The following is a 26,928-nucleotide window of genomic DNA, read 5'->3' on the forward strand; positions in this document are numbered from 1 at the left end:
TGATTTGAATTGGGGTGTGTATATAAAGGGTCTTTGATGTGGTGCTATTTTGTACATCTGATGAAATGATAGATGAAAATGTATTGTGATTTTTATCGTTAATGTTTTTTATGCTGTGGAGAGCCTTCATTGCTGCAATAAATTGTGTTTTGTTCTGTGTAGAGTTTGCCTGCTTTTGTTTACCATTGGGTTGCTGAGGATTGGTTTATTGATCTGAAACTAGTTACACACTTGAACAAATGTAACTGCTTTAGTTTCTCCATGAAGCCTAGCCCTCAAGGATACTTTAAAAACTGTTTAGAAGATGGTTACTAACATAAAACAAACCTACATATGTATGTTAATGCAAAGACAGAACCACAAAATAAGTTTTCATTAGAGAGGCACAATCATTTGGACAGAGTGCAAGTGGATAATGTCTGTGAAATAAAACCCAGGCAGCATAGCAGCCCTCATTTGGTCATTATAATGCATGGCAGATTAGAAAACTGCAAATTGCTTAAAATCGAGCATAACTAATAATAACAGTAAAAATATGGTGAACATTTTTATTTTCATTTTTCTCCACTTTTGTCTAATGGGAAAAGGAAATTATCTACAGTGCCCAAAGAAAATGAAGGCATGCATTAAAACTTAATAACAGAAAACTGGCAGAACCTGAAATCTTGACAGAAGCCAAGACCAAAAAAACAAAAACTGCCAAGTGGTGCAGGGAACCAAACCAGAAAACCAGGAACCTTAGCGTAATAAGCTTTTAATTGCTACTTTCATGAAAACTTCTCCCTGCACCACTTGACAGTTTTTGTTTTTTTATACATTAAAACTTATAGTCTCCAGGCTGCACTCGAACTTCTTGATTTGTTACAAGTTTTTTTGTGGAAATACTCTGAAAAGTAAGGAGTCTTCACTCAAACATCTCCAAAGGCAACTGTTTGTGTACAAAGTTCTCAAAGTACTAATACAGACCAAAATGCAGAATTAAGCATGGCTCTCAACTGTTCAGGATTTTTATGTTGTTTTTATGTATGTCCATGATTTTGGTTGTCTTTTTCCTCTGTTCCTCCTAAAAAGTTGCTTGTGTTAGATTAGACGTGGTTGATTAGACATAATAAAACATGAGACTGTTTACAGTTACAGACTTCTGTTTCAGAAAACGCATGTTACTTCACAATCCCTGATTTTGTCAAGTTCTCAACTTTTTCAGATTTTTTGCTTCATATTTTTGGTCTGTTCCTCATACAATTTGTGGTTTTCTGGCAAAACTGTTGAGGATTGAAGTCACTAAATAATGACACATATTTTGAGTTTCAGACCTCATATCCTTCAGAAATACACACTGAAGCAAAACCCATTAATGGCTCTAATTTTTACACAAATTTTAGCTCTACCCGTCTTAATCCCTCCTAAAACTCGCGACTTTTGGAGAAAAGTTTTGTGTATTTCACATAAAATAATAACAATAATTAGAATTACTGCCTTATTTTACTTCACAAAATGTACATTAATTCACAATGCCTTGAGTTAATACTACTGATAATTTAAAAGGTCCCAGTTTGTCCCTGATTTTTCTGGAAGTGCCTTGGATCCGTTGTGGCCAACTATAATTTCTAGCAATTTGCAAAGTTTATAACAATACTTAAAATAGGTCCTCGATGTTGACCCCCCCCCCCCCCCTTCCCCTTCATTACTTTTGCCTTTCCCCAGACTTCTTTTGCTAAAAAGTTGAGAGATATGTTGTTAACTCTTAAGATTTAAAAAGTACTTTTGATTGTTTACGGATTTCACTTTAATTCTGCAGGTTAAGAAGGCATAAAACGCATATAATTTGGAATTGTGCAAATTTTCGCAAACAGTGTAACAACCAAAGAAAATAACGTACAACAACTTCATTAAACCACCCACGTACTAGCATTAAAATAAAGTTTATTGAGAAGCTGGGACTTGACGTATATTATTTAGAAAGCTCACGTAGCTGCAGGAATCTCGCGATAGTTCTTTGGCTCCGGCACCGGTTAGAGACTTTAGAGGAAGTTGACTCTGGGATTAGCAGCATGTTTTGTGTTGTTGGTAGTCAGCGGTTCAGGCATTTGGTGAGTAATGGTGAACATTTACGTTCCGGTATTTGCAAGTGTAAGAGGGTTATATGATTGCCTGGATTCTGATGTTAGGGCATTGTGTCTCGATACTGGAGGTCATTTCGTGAGGGGTAACGTTAGGAGGTCATTGTAGTTTAACATGCTGGTCATAGTTCATTCACGTTTGGAGGAATGTTGATCATGAAATGTTTTGGCAGTGAGTTTAGCATAATGTGGACACGTGAGTGTTGGTATGTGGTATTAAAAAATATATATGAAAGAACGGAGTGTCCTTGAGGAATGACCCAGAGAGCGTGTGAAATTTTGAGGATTGTTTTGCAAAGGTGCTATCACTGAGGAAAGGAAGATGTGTATACAGGATTAAAGTGTATGTTGTGTGCGTTTTGTAAATGGTTAGCTTACGTGCATAATATATTTAGTGACAGAGCTGCAAAAACAGCTTAGTAACAATAAAATGGTATGGTATCTTTCATGTACTCTTAGCCGGTTTTAGGCACCAGCGAACCCTGCGGTCGCTGGGGGCCCCCAACCACTGCAACTTATTTAATCTTGATATTTTGTAACATGTCTGTCAAACCAACAAAAGCTATTACAGGAAGCTTGTATAATTAAAACCAGGTAAGTAACAATAACTCGTATTTATCTCCTTCAAAATTCAAAGATCTTTATCTATAGTAACAGTATTTTGTCGGGTAACAAACTTTACAATTTCATTAAATATTTTGCCATAATGCTCCAGCCTAGTTAAACCCTATTGGCGGACATCCTCTTCACTAAAATTAACAACATAGCCAGTTTTAATAACTCTGGCTGCAGGGGGCACCTTAATCCTCATTGACTGTGTGGGGGGCCCACAAAAGCTGCTGTTGGTTGGGGGAAAATGAGAAAAAAAATGTATTAATTTTCAGTTACACTCTTTAACCTGAACAGGACTGTAATATGACTCTGTTAGGACAAAGCTGTAATGAGCATAAGCAGAGTAAGCACTAGAGAGATCAGCAACCCAGGGTGACCGATCTCCGTGCAAACTGTGGAGTTTAAGAGCTGATACTTCTAATCTTCTGGGATGGTATCTTTTTCAGGGGTTTTATACATACTGGCAGAACAACTGATACTATAACTCTCAATGTATTTACTGAAGAATTCTGTTCAATGATAAAAATAATAGCATAATAAAGTCTCAAAATGAGGAGCACCTTTTATATATTACTATAATTCACTTAAGTTACTAGAATAACACATTTTGCATCACATGCATTTTTAGACGGTGTAAAACTCTGATTACTTGATTTAGTGTGACAGAGTCAAATTGAGACAAAATAAGAAATATCTGAAATCAGGGATACTGATTAGTATTAATTTACTACTTACTGAGGTAAATAACATTGTCTTCTCACTGTTGCTGTTTGACTGCTAAACAGCAGTCACTGATCTTGTGTAGCCATAATAGTGTTGTACAATGTACTTGCCGAAATAAGTAGAAAATTAACATTGCTGTGTGTGTGTGTAAAATATCACTGATTTTTAGAAATACATACATCCAATAATGTCGGAACACACGCATTATTCTTCAGGGTATCAGTAAAAATGTAGCTAACAAGTGATTATTTTTCAGAAGTAAGGCATAATGTATGTCATAGGCATTCAGACACTTAGATCTCCTAGGTATCGGGTGGTCTCCACTCCCTAGACTGTATAAATAGATACAGGGGGCTCCCTTAATTATCCTTGACTGTGGGGACCCCCAAAAAGCGGTTTTTGGTTGAGGAAAAATGAGAAAAAAATGCTTTCATTTTCTGATTGCACTCTTTAGCCTGGATGGAGTTATATGATATGACCCTGTTAGGATAAAACTGATAATAGCCTCTGTCCTCAACCACAAACATTCTAAAACATCCCTGCTCAGATGTTTGTGTACAGAAATTTACCGTAGGTTATGTGGGTGCTGGGGATTGTGTAGTCATCATTTCCTTTACTTTTTCTAACAGACCTCAGAGGTATACAAATAGTTACTTTAGCTCCTGTTGGGGCAGTGTACTGCCCGGTAGCAGCAAAGTAGAATACATTATTGCAGTCATTATTTATTTTCGCTTTCCTCACAATCAAACATCAGACACACATACAGCTGGCTGCCTTTGGGGTTAGGATCGAGGAGTTAGTAGGCATGCTATATATATGTATGTCGAAATACATGACTGTGGGACAATCTAACACTAAAGGGTTGCCTAGGCAGTGACTGTCTTTTTGGGAGTATTAGTGTGGCAAGCAGTATTTCCATACAGGATCTGTGTATCCTCACAATTGACTTTTTAATTTACTTTGAGCTCCTATTTTTTGTCAATTTTGAATTTTAAGTCTGGAGTCCAATTTGTCTTCATTGAAAGAAAAAAAGACTGAAATTCCTTTTTTCTTACTCACAATTTTTGTTTAGGCCACTTTTGGATTAAAAGGTTGGGAAATGCTCTAGCTTCTGGGGGCAGCGGCTTAATGGAGTTATTTCCTAAATGGGTATTACTATGCTGACTTGGTCAAGAAAGTATATCAAAAAGAAGGAAAACTAAAGCTTGAAAGTATATCAAAAAGAAGGAAAACTAAAGCTTAATGCCAACATTGAATTTCTTTCCTTAATCATCATTTCTGTTCAAGCCATCATTGGGTAAAAAGAAAAAAAATAAACTTAAAAAGCACTTTAGAGCATATATAAAGTTATGGCTTCTTGAAAAAGCTGAAGAAAAAAGGTAAAATGTGAGAAATGGAAGAAAAAAAGTAATGTGCATAAGTGGGAAGCCCAACATGGGGAAAACAGAGGGGAACTCTGGAGGGTGTGTGTGTGTTTGGTGGGGGCTGAAACAGTAGCCACTGCCTAGGGTTCATTGCATATTAGTTCTGTCCTGTACATAGAGTTGTTGTAATGTATCCTTGTTGCACCTAAATGTCAGTAACTGTAAATGCCCCTTTGTTGTGAGATGGGCCAACACAGTGTGGTATGTATGCGTGTTGTAATAAGATCATTGTAGCTACAGATCTGTCTGTGTGTACTACTCCTAAAAGCCTGCAGCATGAACTAAAAAGATGGATAGAAGTAGTGGCAGTGACAGGGTGATACTTAGACTGAAAGTGGCCAGAGGGCCCCCAGCATGACATTTGCTGTGGGCCCCCAAAATGCTAATACAGACCCTGTACTGCTGTGTATTTAGCTAAAGCAATGACAGAGAATGCTTCCTTTTGGTATCCATGATTTGTTCAATTAAGAGCCAACAGAACTTAAAAGTTGAAGTAAAAGTATAGAAGAGAAGGCTGCGTTCTTAAGAGCCGCAAAAACAGTTATGAGGCTTTTTCTGTTTTGAGGCTGAACTGGATGCCATCATGGGAACTTGGTTTGCACTTTCAAAGTAAGCGTTTAGCTAGGCATAGTATGTGTACTCTCATGAGTGCATATATTCTGAGCATTTCTTGAAAACTGTTATTTAAACCACACAGTGTGTAGAACTGTTAGTATGGGTTATACAAAACCTCCCTGTGGGAGATATTTACAGTATGGGGTTAAACAAAACCTGCTTATGGGAGATGACTACACCTATAAAAATGTTTTATGGCCTTAAGTGATATTGGTTGAAAACATGTCCCTTTCTTATGTGTACAATTTTTAAATGACAGTTAGTGATGTGGCAGCACCATTAGGCGTGTGTATAAAATATGCATTTTTCTCTGCACCCATTTCCAGAAATTCCATAGTTTTCTACTTCATTAGTTTAAAGGTGTGCACACTTGTGCAACCAGGTTATTGTATGTCTTTTATATTTTTCCCCCCAACAGGTTTGTTTGTTTTTCAATTGAATTGTATAGGTTATATGTCAGGTTAAAGGTGGGAAAAGCTTTGAAATGATTTATTGTGGTCTCATTTTTTTATATCACAAAAAATCTGGCATTTTAACGGGTGTGTACACTTTTTTATATCCACTGTAAGCAGTAATTCCCAAAAGGGTGCATGTTTGTGTAATTGATGCCCACCAAGGGGTGTTATGAGGCTGGCGCTGCAGGCAAATGAATGAACATACGAGGAAAGCAAGATGTCTGCTAAAGAAGGGTCGGAACTGATGCAGTGACGAAATTGTCATTAAACATCTGAAGCAGTCCACAGGGATGGAAACATAGGGATTTTAATGCATTTTTGTATATGTCCATTGTTCATCATTCTGTTTGGTCTTAACCTTTGTCTTGGAATAAACTGGCTTTCTGGATTTTGCAACCTGGTAGTCTTTGTGTAGCCTAGTAACTTCCTATGGTCAATGAGGGGAGGATATTTATAGGCTCATGAGTAGGTGCTAGGCTGTCTGCCTAAAGGCATTTATAAGCCTGGCCAGAATGTCTTGGCTTTCACCCCCCCCCCCTTAGATTAGTTCCCTGTGCCTCTTTCCAGCAGAGCTACTGAAGTGATCCCCGGGGTAAACTGTTTCCCATCCACTCGTCAAGGTTTCTCTTGAAGAGTGTTAGTGAGGAGCTCTGCCTAATGTAGATTGGAATCTTGTCCCAAAGCATGGGAAGTCTCTGGGACAGGCATATCCCTCCAGCACGTCATATTTATTGTTGTGGTGAGGTTTAGATCCCTAGAGCTTGTGGGTCGAGGGGATATGGTTTTCTTTAGGTGGAGCATGCCCATCAATTCTGGGTTGAACATGGCCTTGTATGTCGGGAAGAAATCACCTCTGAGTAGGTGGTGTGCAACAGAGTACAGCTGCAAGCTGCATAGGACATCTGTTTGAGGCCAGTGATCCTCCTGGTGAGGTAATTCTGTGATCTTTTCAGGTGTCTTGTAAGGTACATCACAAATGGGGGTTGTACTCTATGATTGGTCTTATGAGTGATGAGTAGAGGGGCACAATGACCTCTTTGGATCTGAACCCTTTTGTGATTAGGTGGGCCACATAGAAGGATTTTCTAACCACTTTGGCGATGTGATTATCAAAGGAGAGATTACTATCTACTTGGGTCCCCAGATCCCTTATTACGTCTTCCTTATTTAATCGACTACCACCTATGTTGTTGTTTGTGGGTACTTTGTTTTTTCCAAAGGGGATGACCATGCACTTTTTGGCATTTAGCTTGAGGCCATGAGTTTGACACCAGGTATCTGTCTGAGTGAGACCCTTTTGGAGGATGTCTGTGTCGGCCGGAGAGTTAATTATAGCCCCTAGTTTGCAGTTGTCTGTGAACTTGGTCAGCCATAGTCCTCCTATGCTTGCCTATACCTCTGAAAAGTATATGCCGAACAGGACTGAGCCCTGGGGAACGCCACTTGTAACCGGTTTAGAGTCAGACTTAGCTCCCACAACTCTCACCATGTGAGTTCTGTCCGTGAGCCAGTTGGCAACCCATCTTGTGACATAGGGGTTTATGTTCAGGCTGGGGAGTTTGTCTGTAATACCAGAATGGGGAATGGTGTCGAAGGCCTTTGCGAGGTCTAGGTAGACTGTGTGTACCACCTTTCCCTCATCTGTAGCTTTAGTAATGGTCTCAAAGAAGTCCACCAGGTTTAGGAGGCATGATCTGCCTTTAGCAAAGCTGAACTGGGTAGGGTCCAGTGTTTGGAGGTTCCCAATGTCTCTGTTGATGAGCTCCATGATGATGCACTCCATAGCCTTGTAGACCAAGCTAGTCAGGCTTATTGGGCGATAGTCGCCGGGGTCTGTTGTGGCTCCACCTTTGTGAAGCGGAATAAGCGTTGCTGTGCGCCACTCTATGTGGAGAGGCTGAGTTTGAGCAGTCTGTTTAGGTTAGGGGTTAGTTAGTCTTTGAGCTCATGTAGGACGCAGCCTGGAGCACTGTACGGTCCCATTGATGCTGTGTTTTTGGTTTTGGAAAGGACTGTTTTAACCTGTGTGTCTGATTTCAGGGGCACTGCATTCTTCTTGTATGGTTATGGGCCCTTTTGGGGGTGAGAGGGGGTTGAAGTTTGCACAGGATGTTGGCGATATCTGTCGGTTCAGTGTGTATTTTGTGCCATTCTGCACTAACTCCGAGCAGATCTGAGCATTGCTGCTTAGATTCTTGACATAGCTAAGAATGGCTTGTGGTTATCTTTGGAGTCCTTGGCAATTTTTATTTCGAAGCTAACCTTGGATGATTTTATGAGGGATCGTAGCTTCTTGCTGATACTGATCAGGGATGTCTTTGGGATTTTACTCTCTTCTGTATTAGTTTCCTCCTGTTATATAGCTTGTTTATGGCAGGGGTCCACCAGACTGGTTTCCTTTTCTTGGAGGAGTGAGTCTTGGTTTTGCTTGGGATAGCACAATCCATGCATTCTTGTAGGTGCCTGTAGAATGCATTAGTAAAGGATTTTGCAGCTTGGACAGTGTTATCCTTTAGCATGAGGGCTTTGAAACTTTCCACCTCGGTCTTAAGTAATGTGAAGTTTGCTTTTGAAAAGTTTTTCACAGTGGTTTCCTTGACTGGGGGTAGGGGCGGAATGTGATTTGTTTATGGTTAGATCTAGCCAGCAAGGGGTTGACCTCTGGTGTGGAACACTGGTTGCCCATGTTGGTGATGACCAGGTCCAATATGTTGTCATCTCTGGTGGGAGTGTTGACCAGTTGATCCAGGGCGTTTGAGTTTATAAATACTAGGAAATCTTGGGCAAGGGAGTTAGTACTTGAGTAGTTCTCCCATTTAATGTTTGGGTAATTGAAATCACCCAAGGGCCTTTTGTTTCCAGAAATGTGGAATGGGGGTCCTGGGACATGGTGGGTGATCTGTAGCAAGCTACAATTTTAATTGCAGTTTTGCCCGTTGTTACTTGCACGTGGATGATCTCTGAAGCATCGTGCTGTGCCACTAACCTGGAAGTGTGGGTATCCTTGATGAATATGGATACGCCCCCGCCTTTTGTATTTCGGTCTGGGTTCTGTGGCTGAAATGTATGGTATGAGTTGTAGCCTGGTAGTGCTGGGGTGCTCTCTGGAGCCGTAAACCAGGTTTCTGTTACTGCACATATATCGATTTTTTTTTTTTTTTTTTTTTTTTTTTTCTCAATACTGAGGAGTACCTCGAGTGTGTGCATTTTGAGGTTTACACTTCTGGCATTGAGTACCATTACCCTCAGTTTTGTTACTTGTGCTATTTACGGTGGTGGGTTTGTCTTTTTGAGCATTGTCTAAAAAAGGTGCTATGGGGGTGGCAAGAGCCTTGGCCAGTATTTATCCTAAGGGTGACAGGTGCATGCCATCTCTAGCGAAGCAGCGTGGCTTGTTGAGCATGTCCTCCTAGGTGGACAGACTTGAAGAGCATCTTTAGTGCATGTTCTTTTGACGGCAGGTACAGTGCAGTAGTGAATGCTGCTTTTGTAAGGGATCTGTTACGTGCTAGAAATCAAGGTGCCAAGACGGGACAAATTAATTCACATAGTCTCAGTCTGAGATGCCGTGCCGAAGTTTGTGTTAAGGATGCTGCTAACACTACCTTCATGGATTAATAAACTGAGGACTTTCCTTGAGTTTTAAATCCTGAAGTCTAGCAAGAAAGCAAAGTAATTATGAATTGCTAGGATGTTGCTTCCAACATACTCGTATAACGCTGACCAGGTAGTCTGAAACTTTGCAAAGGCATATAGTATCTTTAACACTGTTAAAAGACTGAGGCTGCTCTTGCTTCCTTGCTGAAGTTGTCCCCTCTTTTAACACCGCTCCTGACACAATCATTTTAGTCTAAGTGTAGAAATCAAATTTGTCAGTAAATCAAATTTTCTAGCTTTCCCTAGTTGGATTATACAGCTATAAATTAAATACATTGCTTTCAGAAACGTACTAAGACACTGTCTTTAGGTGGGCTTCTACATGGGTTATAGCATAAAAGCCATTCTTACCTTTGCAGTGATGCCTTGTTGAGATTTCCTGCTCACACCATTGGCTCACCGATGCCTTAAGTCACTGACTCTGGTCTCCCACAGGGGCTATGACCTACAGTGCAACCAAGCTCATCCCTGCACCCAAGTAGGCATGTGCTGTGAAATTCCTGTCTCATTTCTGGGCAACTATTCCATTGCTTGGGCTAATGATTGAACATAGGTTCTCGGCCATAGTTAAGGTTCATCTCTGTATACCATAGAGACGGTCATGCCTCTCAACCTCTAGATCAAAAAATCAGGGACAAAGGACCTTTAAAATCAGGAACATTCAGGCACATATGTATATTTGAAGTGCATCAGTGGACACACACCCACACATTTAATTCTATAAAGACAGAGCTAACCCTTGCCCAGCACATTAGCTACAGATATTGCTCTTATAAGCTTAGAAAGTTGCTAGAATAACGAGTTTTGCAGTAGATTGAATTTTTGGAAGTGTATGAAATCTGAAATGTAAATGTCTGCCATTATTTTCTAATTTAAGATTATAATTTACCATTCAGAAAAGCTCATTTTATGACAAAGTAGCATGAATTTTCTGAAAAGTATGAAGTCTGAACACTGTCATTGTTTTCTAACTTCAGATTATAAAGGCATGCCATTAATTTCAGATGGCTACAGTTTTATGAAAAACGGAGTGAAAATGAGAAAAAAATCAGGACATGCTGAGAAAATATGTACAGTTGAGAGGTATGTCCCACTCTAAACCCTTGCCCAGCACATAACCTGGCCCCCTGGCCTGCACTTGGAAAGTACAGTTGTGTACCTACCATAAATGTAGATGTTAGAGTGTATTCACTGTTGCAGTCATTACTCTTGGGTTATCCCGCTGGCAGGCTACCCGCAGTTGGCCAGAATTCCAAAGTCTAGGTCTGGCATCGGTTGACGTCGCCTCTTCCCTGGCGTCAGTGTGCCATGGGTATAAAAGATACAGCCAATGCCATTTTCAGTTTTTCTTGCCCCAGATGTCAGGTGCCCCTAAATTGGAAGGCTGAAAGAATATGCCAATAAAAATACATGCACAAAAATAACATGTCCTTCATCTACAAGCAAATACACAAGAAGGTTGTATTGGGTAGAGAAGTGCAGATAAGCCCCAGCAAAGGAAAAGGGGGATGGTGGGTGGGTAACCTGGATTGCAACAGTGAATACACTCTAACATCTACATTTATGGTAGGTACACAACTGTACTATGTTCATAGTGTTTCACTGTTGCAGTCATTACTCTTGGGTTGAATCCCAAAGCTGAAGTAGGGTGGCTAAGCTAAATAGGATTAGAAGAGGCTATGCAGAACTGCAGTGGCAAAGCCTGCTCTGGGTAAAGAGGCAAGTGGTAGTGCTTTGTAAACGTGTGCACTGAACTCCAAGTTGCAGCCTCTAAGATATCTTTGGTTGGTACTCCTCTGAGGAAGGCTGCTGAAGTGGCTGCTGCTCTGGTGGAATGAGGCCTAATGTCCTTAGGCAAATCTGATTTGCCATGTCGAAATGCAATGGCCTATCCATTTAGAAATGGTCTGTTTTGAGATGGCCTTTCCTTGTGAACCTGCAGCATATGACACTAAAAGTTGCTCAGTCTTTCTGAACGCTTTAGTTCTGTCCAAGTAGAATCTTAACTACTGGTGTATGTCCAAAGAATGCAGAATTTTCTCACCCTTGTTCTGTGGATTAGGATAAAAGGTTGGCAAGTGAATGGTTTGGTTGAGGGCCACACTGGATACCACCTTAGGCATAAATGTAGGGTTCATCTTCAGAGAAACCCTGTCTGGATGGAAAATGATGAAAGGTTCCACAACCATGAGTGCTTGTAGCTCTGAGGCTCGCCTTGCAGAGGTTATTGCTAGGAGCAGAGCTGTTTTCCAGGATAAGTATTTTATATCTGCTGTTGATGCTGGCTCGAAAGGAGGCAGTGTGAGTTTTTCCAAAACATAATTGAGGTCCCAGGCCGGAATTGGTGCTCTCCTTGGAGGCCTAATGTTGTTTGGCCCCTCTGAGGTACTGCCTTATTAAAGGATGAGAAAAGATAGGTGGTTCCATATGGGCTGAAATGGCTGAGGCATGAATCTTAATAGATGAGAAAGAAAGGCCTTTGTTTAGCATCTCAGTTAGGTATTGTAAAATCTGAGGGATATTTGGTACACACGTGTCTATGCCTGGTTCCAAGCAGAGAATCTCTTCATTTTTCTGCATAAGATTTTCTGGCACTGGGCCTCCTGGCCTCCAAGATAACATCCATACCAGCTTTTTCTGAATGGCTACATTATCCGCCATGCTGCCAGATTTAATGTCCTTAGTTGGCTGTGCAGGATCTGACTGTTTTGTTGTGTCAGCAAGTGAGAAGTTTGAGGCAGTATCCATGCTGGACCTTGAGACAAGCTCTTCAGGATTTAGGTACCAGTGCTGGTGTGGCCAGTCTGGTGCAATCAGTATAATTTTTGGCTTCTCTTGTCTGACCTTTAGGAGTACCCTGGGAAGGAGAGGCAATGGGGGAAAGGCATATACTGTTAGATTTTTCCAGCTGAAGGATAGGGCGTCTTTTCATGCTTGTTTGTGATAAATTCTTGTGCACAATCTCTGCAATTGGCAGTTGAGTGGAGGCAAATAGATCTATGTCTGGGCATCCCCATTTCCTTATGCTGAAGACTTGTGGATCCATTTTCCATTCGTATGGATCCATGAGGTTTCTGCTTAGTTCGTCTGCCAGAGTATTTGTTTTTCCTGGCAGGAATTGTGCTTGCAGGTGAACTTGAAAAGCCAATGCTGTGTCCCATAAGGCCATTGCTTGTCTGCAGATGAGGTAGGAATGTGTACCTCCCTGTTGATGTACCACATGACCGTAGTGTTGTCTGTCTTTATCAGTAACTGTCCTGGATGAAGTAGGTCCTTGAAAGCTGTCAGGGCATTCAGCTAGCATCTCTTTTTGATTGATGTGAAGATGCATCTTGTTTGCAGGCCATGTGCCCTGAATACATTTTCCTGCCATATGGTCCCCCCAGGCATAATCTGATGCATCCGTTGGTCAGTGTTTGTCTGGCTGGGGGTAAACTGAATGGCAGACCCTCATTTTGGTGACAGGCTTCTGCCCACCATTGAAACTCCTGTTGCAGGCAGGGAATGAGTGCAATTACTGTCTCCAGGCTGTGACAATGTTGAGTCCAAACACTTTAGATACCATTGTAGTTTCCTCATATGCAGTCTGGCATATGGAATTAGTAGAATGCAGGATGCCATGAAACCCAAGGTCTGCAGGATATTCCTTGCAGATAAGTGGGTTTTTGTTGCCAAATTCTTGAAGTAAGTAGTCAGTTGCTTTTGTTTGTCAGGCGTGAGATAAGCCATCTGGGCAGTTGTATTTAGGCTTGCACCCAGGAATATTATCTCTCGAGAGGGCATTAGTTTTGATTTCTTTTGGTTTACTGTGTACCCTAGGCCAATTAGTAATCTTTTTACAAACGCCAGATGCTTTAGTAGAATGTCTTTGTTCTCTGCTTGAATTAGGCAGTCGTCCAAGTAGGGGTATATTTGAATTCCTTTTTGTCTGCAAAACGCAATTACTGGTGCCAGGCATTTTGTGAAGACTCTGGGCGCAGTAGATAAGCTAAAGGGCAGTGCAGAGAATTGGTAATGCATTGAGCCAGCTATGAATCTGAGCTGTCTTCTGCAAGATTGTCTGATTGGGACATGCAGGTATGCCTCTCTTAGGTCCAAAGTTACGAGCCAAGCTTTCTTGCCCTGCATGGGCAGTAACTGCTGTAGAGTCAACATCTTGAATTTTGGAACTTCCAGAAATCTATTTAGTATAGACAGGTCCAGTATTGGTCTCCAGGGTTTGTCCTTTCATGGTACTAGGAAAAGTTTGGAGTAAAATCCTTGTCCCTGCTCTTGTTGTGGTACATGCTGAATGGCCCTCATATCCATGAGGGCTGTAATTTGTTTTTGTGCCTCTGCCCATTGATTGTGTGGCAGGTCTGGCATACCTTTTGACCTTGGTAGAGTGTGAAAATGGAACCTGTAGCCTTGGGACACTATGTTCAGGACCCATTTGTCTTGGGTAATCCTTTGCCAATTTGATGAAAAAGTGCTATTTTTCCCCTTAAGGGGGCTGCCAAAAGAAAAGTGCTTGGATCTGGTAGAGGAAAGTCATTGGGACTGTTTTCTGAAAGGTTGTGATTTGTCTTCTCCGTTTTGGAGGTAGGAGTACCCCATTGTTTAGGCCTGTATGAGCCTTGGGGCTGAGGTCTGCCTCTGGGGTGCCTGTATCTGCCTCTTTGTGGTCTCTGACGCTGGAAAGGACCAATTTTTAGAAGGCCAGTTTCTGCTAAACCTGGGTGGCTGTACCTTTAAGAAATCCTTGACTGTCTGCATGGATTTTGCTTTATCCTCCATTTTTTTCAACACCTCTTCTGCTTTAGAACCAAAGTAAGTATCATGCTGTAATGGTGCATCTAATAATTTTGCTTTAACATGATCAGGCAGATTTAGTTCCTTTAACCAAGCATGCCTTCTAATAACAGAACCTGTAACAGCGGCCCTGCAAGAGGCCTCCAGAGAATCCTAACCACATTGCAAAGTATGCTTTCCCACTTGTTCAGCTGCATGCAATAAATCCTGCAATTCCTTGTTCTCTGAACATTCAGTATTTGTCAACATTTTCTGTTTAAGCAGTGACATTAAATATTGCTGATATTTAAGCATATGAAACTGACAATTTAAAGCCCTTACGGCCAAGGTTGCAGAAGTGTAGACTTTTTTTTCCCCCATCTGTCGAGACCTGGAATCCCTATCAGAGGGGGCAGGGTTTTTTGCAGTGGAAGCTTTAACCCCCTTGGGACCCTGAGATATAGTTTCTGGGTCAGCAGCGGGGTTTTTATACAGAAATTTATGAGAATCCGGGACCCTGTAGTATCTGCCTGGCTTGGCTTAAGTGCAGGGGGTAAAGATTCTGGGGACAGGCCGGACTCTGAAAATACATCTACAATGTCGAGTACAGGTGAAATAGCAAGGGGTCTGTGTTGAGGAAGTAGCAGAAAGTCTCTGAGCCTTTTCTTAGATTCAGAATAATCTTGGCTCTCCCAGTGGAAATGTTTCCTCATGGTGTGCAGGGTTTCCCCAAAAGAATAATCCTCAGGATGAGAGGCTGAAGGAATGGATTCTTCAGCATCAGAATCCTCCTAGGGAAGCATGGAGTAATCCTGTTCAGAAGAGGAATCGGAGGAAATAGAAACCTGATCAGAAGAATCATACTCTCTCTTGCCTAGGCCTCTTGTCAGCAGGGGGATGGGATCCCCTGATCAAAGTAATTGGGTCTTCGGCCATTTTAAGCATCTGTTTTTTAGGCATGGACGTCTGAGTAGGAGAATGCTGTACTTGTTTCGTCTTTAGTCTTTGAAGCTGAAGATGGCTTAATATATAGTTGTGTAGGTCTGAAGACACCCTCCGAAGCCGATGCTTTGGATCTTGGATGCCTATCTTTCCTTATCCTTGCGTTTTTTGTAAACTCTGGTTGTCGGCTGATCCGATGGCATTATATAACTAAATCTTCGGCCAAAGTAATGGAATGCAAAATCGAACCGACGCTTGATAGTGCATTGGTTAAATCTAGCACAAAACCGACAGCTAGCAACGTTATGATCCGGGCCTAGGCAAGGAATACAGTAAGAGTGAAAATCCTTATGAGGTATTTGCTTCCCACAAGAAATACAATTAACTTTTTCTGACATCGGTCTGGAGCAAGAAAAAAGTTTCCCCAACGGGGTACTTGGCTTTAATGAAGACTCGGTTCTGAAATTCGTATTTGAAAATCTCAGAAGTTGGCCGACCAGCACTTGTGAACTGCTTTTGCTTCGGGCACCGCGCAGCAAGAAAGACTGATAATGGCGCCGGCAGCATCTTTTATACCCCTGGCGCACTGACGTCAGGGAAGAGGCGACAGCAACAGATGCCGGACCTAGACTTTGGAATTCTGGCTGACTGCGGGTAGCCTGCCAGCAGGATAACCCAAGAGTAATGACTGCAACAGTGAAACACGAACATCCTACTTAACATGGAAAAAAAAATAAAATCCCTTGATTGCAACACATTTACCTCCGCTCAGACATCCTGGGAATAATTCAGTCACTATGTCCACACCAGCTGGGGCTTGAAAAACTGCCAAAACAAAGTTTGGATCCATGGCCACAACTCAGTTCACGGTCTTCAGTCTCTCCTTCAGCTCGATCAACGATAACTATGTTCCTCTGCTCTCCAGATGATCCAGTGACGAACGCTGTGACTTCTCTGCCCCCTCCGACTTTACCATTTGCTCCTCAGTACCCATGCTGATTTGATATATGGATTAAGTGGACCTGCTTTGAGCACTTGAAACCACATCAGGTCTGCTACAGCCGTTTCCACACAACTCAGGAAAATGAAGCAGGCCAGCTGCGTACAAAACAAGTGTAGTAAAGCAATGTTCTGGCTGAAACATCTATAGCCAGAACACAGCTTGCATTACCATAAATCTCAGGTGTATTTGCACCCAGATCTTGTACTTGTGAAAGTGAGATGATTTCAGCTTAAACATGTGCTCCTGGTTAATTTGGGAAGATTGAGAGCTGTGGAGACAGTTTTATGCTTCCTTAAAAACCGCAAAGGGTAAACGAGAAATCCTTGTACTGGAGGGACATGTTCATAACCCAGAGACTGCCCATGCTATGGGATTGACTTCCCATATATGTCAAGAGGAGCACCTCACTGGCCGTCTTCAAAAGAAATCTTGATGAGTAGATGGGAAATAGAAAATTCACCCCATGGATCACTCCAGTGGCTTTACTCCACAGAGGCACTGGGAGCTAAGGTCAGGTGGCATGATGCCAGGGTAATGCTATGGGCTAGGCTTGTAAAGGCTCCAGGGCCATTAGCCTAGTACACACCTATGAACCTATAATGGATGATGATGTCCTGATGATAAATTATGTTATAGCACACTACCAGCAAAACTTAAAAAAAAACTGCTTGGGCTCTGGCACCATCCACTGTGACCTCCCTATGTGTAACCTAGCCAGATTGTTTGGTATTAAAATAAACATTCTTAGTACTGATTGCCAAGTAAAAGATAAGCATGTTAAAAAAAAAAAAAAAAAAAAAAAAAAAAAAAAAAAAAAAAAAAATATATATATATATATATATATATATATATATATATATATATATATATATATATACTGTACACTGAACTTTTTAAATTAAACCTCACTTCAGGGTGAGTGAATCTCCGTTTATCAGATGTGTAAAACAGGTATATCTTTGACTGTTGCACAACTGTTAAGAACACGTTGTATACTTTTTAAATAAAAACTACTACTACTGCCGTCCAGTGAGTTATAACCAGCCCATTACCATATTTCTTCTGTAAAATCTGCTGTCTGTTATCGTTGAACAGTAATGAAGCTGTAATAGACAATGTCATTTAATCCACACCCAGTGTTCACCTGTAACTTGCACTACCATACGTCTTTAAATGTAATCCCCTGTCTGACACCAAAGTTGCAAATGTAAATGCACCTGCTTTGTAATGACCATCTTTGCTTAATGCATTAACATTGCCCTTATGCCGTCGTCTTCTTCTTTCGGCTTTTCCCGGTTAGGAGTCGCCACAGCGGGTCACCTGTCCGCTCATGATTGGTGCTGGAGTTTTACAGTGTCGAGTTGCCAGTTCCACAGAAGGCACACGCACTCAACACCTAAGGCCAATTTAGGGTGTCCAATCCACCTACTGCATAGGTTTGGGACGTGGGAGGAAACCGGAGCACCCAGAGGAAACCCACACGACCACAGGGAGGACATGCAGACTCCGCACAGAAGGCACCCCAGCCGAGGATCGAACCGGAGAACCTCTTGCTGTGAGACAACAGTGCTAACCCCTGCACCACTGTGGCCGCCCCTAACATAGCCCTTATGTACTGATATGTTTTACTGTTTAGTGCCTGATCTGCTGAGATTCTTGCCTGGACAAATGCTAGTCAGCCACATTCCCATGAATACTAAGTAATTGAAATTGTATTCAGTGTACGCCTTAATAATAATTCCTACCAACAGCCATGTTCATTAACCATTATAGTAAAAAGATCTACCAAATATATATGTGTGTGTTAGTTTTTTGCCCTTTTATACCGTTGTTAATCAGGTAATTAAACTAGGCACAAGTTTCCCTTTTTGGGTGTGATGATCACTGTCTGGTAAATGACTTAATCAGTCAAGTAAAGTAGGGAGATGAAGGTGGAAGGAATCAAACCCTGTACTCTGAGCAGCTCGTCAACATTTTAGAGTCTTAATCATTTGGGTTAAGTTTGAGTTATCGCACCTTTTTAGTATTACGGTTGTGCAGCATGATTTTCTATTAGAATGGCTAAACCGTCTGAGTACATGTATACTTGGCTTTTGTTAGTAAGACTGGCAGTAAGATATGAAAGTATAATTAATATACACAGTGGCAGTACTAAGTACAGCAAGAACGTGAATTATTTATTTTTTTTCCCCCACTTGGTCAGAATATCTTGGTTGCACTTTTACATTTTTTAGTTTTGGCAAATTAAATGGCATTCGAGGGTAGTGTTCTCACGTTTAGAAATCACATGACTAAGTTTGATATGAGAAATAGGCGTGGATTATGTTACCGTTTCTATTAGAGCCTTGTTGCATCTCAGAAATACAGCACCGTATACATTGTAGTCATAGTAGTAGTTTATGGATTGCTTGCAACTAACTGGATATGGATTGCTTGCAACTAACTGGATAATAACATTTTTTTTTTTTTTTTTTTTTCTCATGCCTACTGATTATCAACTTCTGTGCTGCAAGTCAGTCCCCTCCTACCCTGTGAATGAGAGCCAATTGCAGGAGTAGTAGTTCAAGCAGTCATCTGGGGATTTCTGCATTTCAGGACTTGTCTATGCAGATGCATACACTAACTGGAATGCCAACAGCTATACCTTACTGAAAGGGTAAAAAGGCCTAAACAACATGTCCTACATGGGCCGAGACAGCCCTGTTGCTATACTCAGTATTCTATAGACTGCTAACGGGTGACCTGTGTCTGGCATACGAGGCAGCCTCTGACCCGATACTGATGGAGTTACTGCACATCAGCAAGTCAAATGGAAGCAGAGATGCTCTGTCTAGGGATCTAAACCTGTTCTGCAGCATCAACAGAATGGGTTGGAGGGACCGGTATATCTCTCTGAGAATACTGCTGCTCAGGAACAAACTTCCTGTCCACGTAATACAGAGTTCATCCCCATCCGTATTCAAGCGCTGTCTGTTCCTCTGTTTTTCACACGGTAGCATTATTGATGATTGAGGAATAAGCAGGGTATTATCTCGACCTAGTGGGTACATCAAAGTGTATCTCAAAGTTATGAGGAAAGGGAGCTGCTGTGCATGATGAAGTGTACAAGTCCTAGAATTTGTGGTCTGTTGACTGATAGAGAATGTTTGAGTGTATTTAAAATAAAATGTTTGGAAGCTAAGACATTGTGCTTATTTCCCCCTTTTAACTGTTTTGACAGGTGATATGAAACCAAAGTTGATCATGATAAAGAATGGTAAGAACTTTGAGGAACGAAATGTATGGTGTGACATTTAATGAAGTAAGAAATGAATTAAATGCACCAGTTCTAATTTGAGCTTTATGGGCCGCACCCAGTAATGGATCTATTTAAAAATCAGTGACTTCATAAGTAAAGAAAGAAGCTGCTACTTCCATTTGTTAGCCTGTGGGTGGCTGAAATGATATATGTTTTGGTTTCATCTTGAGGAGGTTGTTCTTTCGGCTGCTCCCGTCAGGGGTCGCCGCACCAGTTCTAATTTGAGCTTTATGGGCCGCACCCAGAAATGGATCTATTTAAAAATCAGTGACTTCATAAGTAAAGAAAGAAGCTGCTACTTCCATTTGTTAGCCTGTGGGTGGCTGAAATGATATATGTTTTGGTTTCATCTTGAGGAGGTTGTTCTTTCGGCTGCTCCCGTCGGGGGTCGCCACACCAGATCAACTATTTCCATTTCTTCCTGAACTCTGCATCTTGCTCTGTCACACCAACCACCTGCATGTCCTCTCTCACCACATCCATGAACCTTATCTTAGGCCTTCCTCTCTTCCTGTTACCTGGCAGCTTCATCCTTAGCATCTTTTTCCCAATATACTCTGCATCCTGCCTCAGCACATGTCCAAACCAACGTAATCTTGCGCCTCTGGCTTTGTCTCCAAACCTTCCAAACTGGGCTGACCTGTCCATCCTCGTCACACCCAGTGCAAATCTTAACATCTTCAACTCTGTCACGTCGAGCTCTGACTCCTGCCTTTTTGTCAATGCCACTGTCTCCAACCCATATAACATAGCTAGTCTCACTACCCTCTTGTAGACCTTCCCTCTTGTAGACCTTCCCTTTCACTCTTACTGGTACTCGTCTGTCACAAATTACTCCTGATACTCTTCTCCACCCACTCCATCCTGCCTGTACTCTCTTCTTCACCTCTCTTCCACATTCACCATTACTCTGAACTGTTGATCCCAAGTATTTAAACTCGTCCACCTTCGCCACCTCTACTCCCTGCATCCTCACCATTCCTCTATCCTCCCTCTCATTCACACACACCTATTCTGTCTTAGTCCTGCTGACCTTCATTCCTCTTCTCGCTAGAGCATATCTCCACCTCTCCAGGGTAGTCTCCACCTGTTCCCTACTCTCACTACAGATCACAGTGTCATCTGCAAACATCATAGTCCACGGGGACTCCTGTCTGATCTTGTCTGTCAACCTGTCCATCACCATTACAAATAAGAAAGGGCTCAGAGCCGAACCTTGATGTAATTCCACCTTAAATGCATCCATCACTCCCACCGCAGACCTCACCGCTGTCACATTACCCTTGTACATATCCTGAACCACTCTTACATACTTCTGACACTCCCGACTTCCTCATACAATACCACAACTCCTCTCTAGGCACCCTGTCATACGCTTTCTCTAAATCCACAAAGACACAATGCAACTCCTTCTGACATTCACTGTACTTCTCCATCAGCACTCTCAAGTCAAGCATCGCATCTGTAGTGCTCTTTCCTGGTAGGAAACCATACTGCTGATCACTAATCATCACCTCCCTTCTTAACCTATCTTCCACTACTCTTTCCCATAACTTCATGCTGTGACTGATCAATTTAATCCCTCTGTAGTTACTACAGCTCTGCACATCACCTTTATTCTTAAAAATTGATACCAAAACACTTTCTCCATTCCTCAGGCTTTCTTTCACTTTCCAAGATTTCATTAAACATTCTAGTTAAAAACTCCACTGCCATTTCACCTAAACACCTCCATGCTTCCACAGGTATGTCATCTGGACCAACAGCCTTTCCGTTCTTCATCATCTTCATAGCTATCCTTACTTCCTCCATGCTAATCCACTGCACTTCATGATTCACTATCCGCACATCATCCAACCTTCTCTCCCTCTCATTCTCTTCATTCATCAGCCCCTCAAAGTACTCTTTCCATTTGCTCCACACACACTCCTCTCTTGTGAGTACGTTTCCCTCATTATCCTTTATCACCCTTACCTGCTGCACATCTTTACTAGCTTGGTACCTCTGTCTAGCCAATCGGTGCAGGTCTTTTTCTCCCTCCTTGGTGTCAAACCTTTTTATAAAACTCGTCATACGCCTTATCTGTAGCCTTCGCCACCTCTCTCTTTGCCATGCACCTCATCTCCTTTTACTCTTGTCTATTTTCTTCATCTCTCTGACAATCCCACGTCGTCTTCGCCATCCTCTTTCTCTGTATACTGTCCTGTACTACTTCATTCCACCACCAGGTTTCATCTTGAGGTTGTTGAGAACATAAAATAGGTACAGTGTGAATGTGTATGAAAAAGGTGAGAGAATTTTATATAATGTTGCCCTTTGAGGAGTTTCTGTTTCCTAAGAATGATGGGAAATAGAATGGGTAGCAGTGTGAAGTGTTTATTAAAAATAAGTAGGTGGGGAAAAGATAAGGTTTATAAGGGAGTGACCGTGGGATATATTGGTTGAGCTCCAGTTTAATTGTCATAGGGCAGTGAGATGGGAGACTGAGAGATTGTAAACTCTGTATTATAAATTGTGAATACAGGACAACTGTAAAGATGAGGTTTTTGTAAATCTGAAGTAATGTCATTTGTTCTAGAATAAGCAAAGTCCAACAGAGTAAATGATGGTAATGGGGTGGTTGGTAAACATTCATTGATTTGAAGACTCATCCAGTTTGCATTCCAAGTGAGAGAAGTAAGAAATTTGTGCATGTCTGATTATAAGATTTCTCTTTGTAAATGACTAATTTTTTTTTGGAGAATTTGAGAGTAAATCACTTTATGGACTCAAAAGAAGTGAGAAATAATTTATGGCTGATTTTAAGATTTGTATTTATAGCAGGTGACTTTTTTATGTCTTGAAAGAAATATTGAGTGTGTAAAGCACCATAGAGACCAGAAAAATCCTGTTGGAATCGCGATTAAGGGAAAATGTTGACATGTATGTTTTACGAGTGCTGAAATGAAATAAAATGCATATGTTTTAATAACTTCAGTAAATAAAGTAAAAGAAATGTGAGCTATTACTTTATCTAGCCCAACATTGGAGATGTAATGGCTCAAATTAACCCAATTACAGACACAAATGTTAAGTGGTGACCAAACAGCATAAGACTGTGTCTCCAGAGTAAATGCGAATAGGTTTAAAAAAAAAAAAAAAAAAAGTACAAAACACATCTTCATGGTTGTAATTGCTTGGCTGTAGTCCTGTCATCCAAGTACAACTTAGAAACCTGTATGAAAACAGAAAATGTACAAACTGGGTAACTTAATTCAGTTTTCACATTTTTACGTATTTACATGATCAACGCTGTTCGTAAGTAATGTATGCATGTAGCTGTTGCTAGACCAGGAAAATGGGTGGGTGACTTTTTTTACGGTTTTGTATGTCAGTAGATTAAGGCCTAAGCTTGGTGTGTAACTTACATTCTACATTCAAGAACAACATAAATACATGCATACAACAGGCAAGAATAAGTTTACCGACTTGAGTATTTGGTAAAGCCTCAGTAGATTTTTACAACTGCAATTTCATTGATTTTTATGTGATGTACTACATAGGATTCCTGAAGAACAAGCTGACTTGCAGTATTAAGCTACAGTGGTTAGTTTGGGATTCCATTTTGTGTGCATGGTTATAGGCCCTTGCCTCCTTACCCCAGGTAAGGGAGGGGGAATAGGAATTGAAGAGCGTTTAAGAAGCAACTTGGGTGACCCCATGTCACAGTTGCCTTCCTGTCTGGTTTTGTAAGAGCTGTTTAGGGCCTTTGTGAATTCAGTTTGGGTCTGTATATCTTCCCAAATAGTTGTAGCAGTAGTAGTGTGTTTGGAAATCGCTGACAAATACTCTGAAGGCACGACATTCAAGGGGGGGGGGGTTATAGTGAGGTACCAAGATTCTGATCTTGGGCAATAGTTTTGGTCTTTATCACTCACAAGGGAATTTGGAAAAGGTAGTGTTAGGGGTTAGTTAGCATTTTTCATTTTTAATTCTTAGTTTTATTTAGTGTAATGATCTGTGTTTTGCCCCATTGTTGCATGCAGAATTGCTGATTTTGTAAACTTGCTCTTTTTTTTTTTTTTTTTTTTTTGTCATTGGGTTTTTCTGTAGAATGGTGAAGCTGTTTGTATCATGGCATCCTGTATGTGCGTGATCTGTTAGAAGTTGGCTTTGTATAGCAGACAACAGTTTCTGATAAGTTCTTGGGAATACTGTATTGAAGTGGTGATAGAATTTAGTACCATGGCCTTTTGCTGCAGGTAAGTTTTAGTTTGCTGACTTGCGGACATTTGTCTATACCTACAGCTTGCAGTTTAGAAACGTTGACAGTGTCTGTAGTACTGGCTGCAAGTGACCATATGTACCACATTACTGGTACAGTTTATATTCTTTTATGTCATGAGTTCCTTATGTAGGACTGAAATGTGTGTGTTTGACAAGGCTAATGTTAGTAGTTGCCATAAAACAACTTCCTTTATAACTGCGGTGGTGGTGCTGCGGTAGCGTTGTCGCATCACAGTAAGATGCTGTCCGGTTAGATTCTCAGCTAGAGAGTCTTCTGCGTGGAGGCATGCGTGAATGGGTGTACCTTTGTGGAAGGTTGTGTGTCAGGCCTGGCAAGCCAGTACATAAAAAAAAACAACTGCCAATCATTAGCGGACCGGAGTTCCGCTGTGGCGACCCCTAACCGGTAAAAGCCGAAAGATGCAAACAAACAAATATACTGCATTGTCTTTGACATTGTGATTTTTATGTAAAATATTTGATATGTTCAGCTAACCAGAAATTTTTTGTGAAATATGTTCTTTGGTCCTGCGACTGTAGATGCACTTACTTTTTCATCCTCTCCAAATTCCATTATGCATATTTCTTGTCACGGATTGTAGATGGCTGTTTTAGCACCTTATTTCAGATTCAGTCCACTGTATTGCTTTTCTGCCATATTCCAACTGGTGGAATCTCTTCTGTTGAACATCCTGTCTTGGCAGTCATAGTGCCCTTTGTTGACTGGACCACATAACTGTGCAGGTAAGGAAATATCCTATTTCTTGCATTGTTGTATGATCCTGAAGTGACTATAGTTGAAGGTTAGGGGGTGTGTTTGGTATTGCATGTGTGCACTGTCCTGCAGGGACAGTGATTAGTGTGCTAGGGAAATCACTTAATAGAATGATTAGGAACAATCTCAACATTTGTGTAGAGATGTTGTGGTGTGAGGGTGCAGAGACGCTTGCCCCCATTCAAAGACCGTGCTGCTTTTTGTATGATTTATGCCCCATGCTTTCTGACGGTGAACCCTTCTATGTCTGACTTTATGCTGTTGCTGGGTGGGGAGGTGACCTCTCCAACTCTCTCTCAATTCTTGACTTACCTCACTCATGTACTTGTTCTTGTTGTCGTAAGTGATTTCTGATCCAACTGCTCTTGAGCCATACTCTGCCTTCCAGATCACAGGCCACACATTTGGGCTTCTGAATGCTGGGGCAATAAAAAAAATATTTTTAAATCTGCATGTACAGATCCTTTAGTGCACTCTTGACTTATTGTCAGTTTGTGCATCTGGCTAAATACTTTTTTTTTTTTTTTTTTTTTTTCCACTCCTGTATGGTCTGGCCAAACCTTAATGGCTACTAATGTGGTTGCATAAGTAAGCCCCCAAAGTATTTCTCTCTAAACTGTATCCGTACCTCCTAAACTTAAGTCTGTAGACTGCTTCTTGCTTCATTCAATGAATTTTGAACAACTGCTTCAAGAGCTCTCTCTCTCCACTTGCGGTGCAGCATTGGAAAAAAAAAAGCTTTTGAGTGATTTAAGTGTTGGGTTTCACCCCCCCCCCCCCAAATATATAATTTTTTTAAACTGTTATCGAAGTATTGACTTCATCCAACCTTTTTCAGGAACCAGCAAAGCTTCATTTTTTTTTTTTTTTACAGTTGAAAACAATTACAACCAGTGGACTAGCAAGAAACCTAAAATTCCTCCAGTCACCCAGAACTTGTGGGTGTGTGAGGCTAACCTTGGGTGAACTGTTGCCCCAGGTGAAGGGCTCCATGCCCCCTTGCTGCCTATTGCCTCTCCCCATGTGCATGTTACCTTGTGCCTCTGCGGTCCCCCCCCCAATCCCAGTCTTGGCCTACCCATACCGTTCAGGTTACTTTTTTCTTGCAGTTTGTGTTGCTGTTCATTTTTTCCTTGCATTCATTCAACTCATCCTAGCTGGGCAAGACTGTACTTTTGGTACCTGTTAGAGAAATAACTGCCTCAAGCCTCAGAAGCCATGGAGACTGTAGATGCTCTGAGGTGCATTTCAGAATTTATTTATTTATTTTTTTTAAATCGTTCATCCATTGATAGCTTTAACAAAAAGAGTATGGTTAATTGGGGGGGGCAGAGGGAGTCGGGAATTACTGTTCAGCTTTGCTTTTTTTAAGTACTGCATACGGATTCTAACTTGCCAGGACTGAAATGTAGTGACTGTGGAGGAAATAACTGAATTAATGTGGGGATCTGAAGCTGAGGTTCTGTATGCTGTGATGTACATTCATTTTGGTGTATTTTATGCAAGCTTTTTCATCCAGTGATTCCATCCATCCTCAACCCCTCTTTCCATTTTTGTACATGGGGTCAGGGTGTAACTGCTGCAGTGACATTCATCTCGAGCCAAGGTTTACACCGCCGGGTGGCTAGCCTTGCCATGATGGTTCATTCTCATCACTCACTAATGTGCGCACACACTCGCCTATGGCCAATTTAGTGTATCCACTCCATCTACTACATGTCTTTGGAGTGTGGGAAGAAACCAGAGCACTGGGAGGAAACCCACATGACCACAGGGAGGACATGCGGATTCTGCACAGAAGGCACCCCAGCCAAGAATCTAACTTGAGAACCTCTTGCTGTGATGCGACAATGCTAACCGCTGCACCACCACGGCAACCACCACCATCCAGTGATTGTTTGAATAAAATTCACTATTTAAGGAAAGTAATTCAGTCTTACTCTTCAACTTTACTTTTTGCATAATTTCAGCACACCTTGACTGACCAAGATGGTACTATAATAAACTGTGGACCTAGGGGATTACTGTAAGCTGAGGGTCTGGAGTTCTTCCAGAACTGAGGTGCATTTCTGCCCCCCCTCCCCAATTTTTTGAAATAGTGATGGTCTGAACAGGAATTGTGGACAGGTAAAGACTTAATGCTCAAAGCTGATAAAGTAGCAATAAACTGAGAAAACAAGTGCTTGTGAGGATACATAAATTGTATCTAAAAAAAAAAAAAAAAAAAAAAAAAAGCAGCACTCTGTGAATGCCATCAACTTTTAATTG

General features: G+C 41.4%; 1 protein-coding gene across 1 annotated transcript in view; it reads left to right on the forward strand.

Moving 5' to 3' along the window:
* Positions 1-1,981: 1,981 nt before the first annotated feature.
* ETFA (electron transfer flavoprotein subunit alpha) overlaps positions 1,982-26,928 on the forward strand; it is a gene marked incomplete at its 3' end in the record, with an annotated part of 355,222 nt that continues 330,275 nt past the window's right edge. The window contains 1 exon segment of the mRNA XM_044077468.1: positions 1,982-2,090. Coding sequence (XP_043933403.1) covers positions 2,052-2,090 — 39 coding nt within the window.

This window comes from Protopterus annectens, chromosome 7.part0 (genome assembly GCF_019279795.1).
Source record: "Protopterus annectens isolate FY-2018-M chromosome 7.part0, PAN1.0, whole genome shotgun sequence".
Lineage (NCBI taxonomy): Eukaryota > Metazoa > Chordata > Ceratodontiformes > Protopteridae > Protopterus > Protopterus annectens.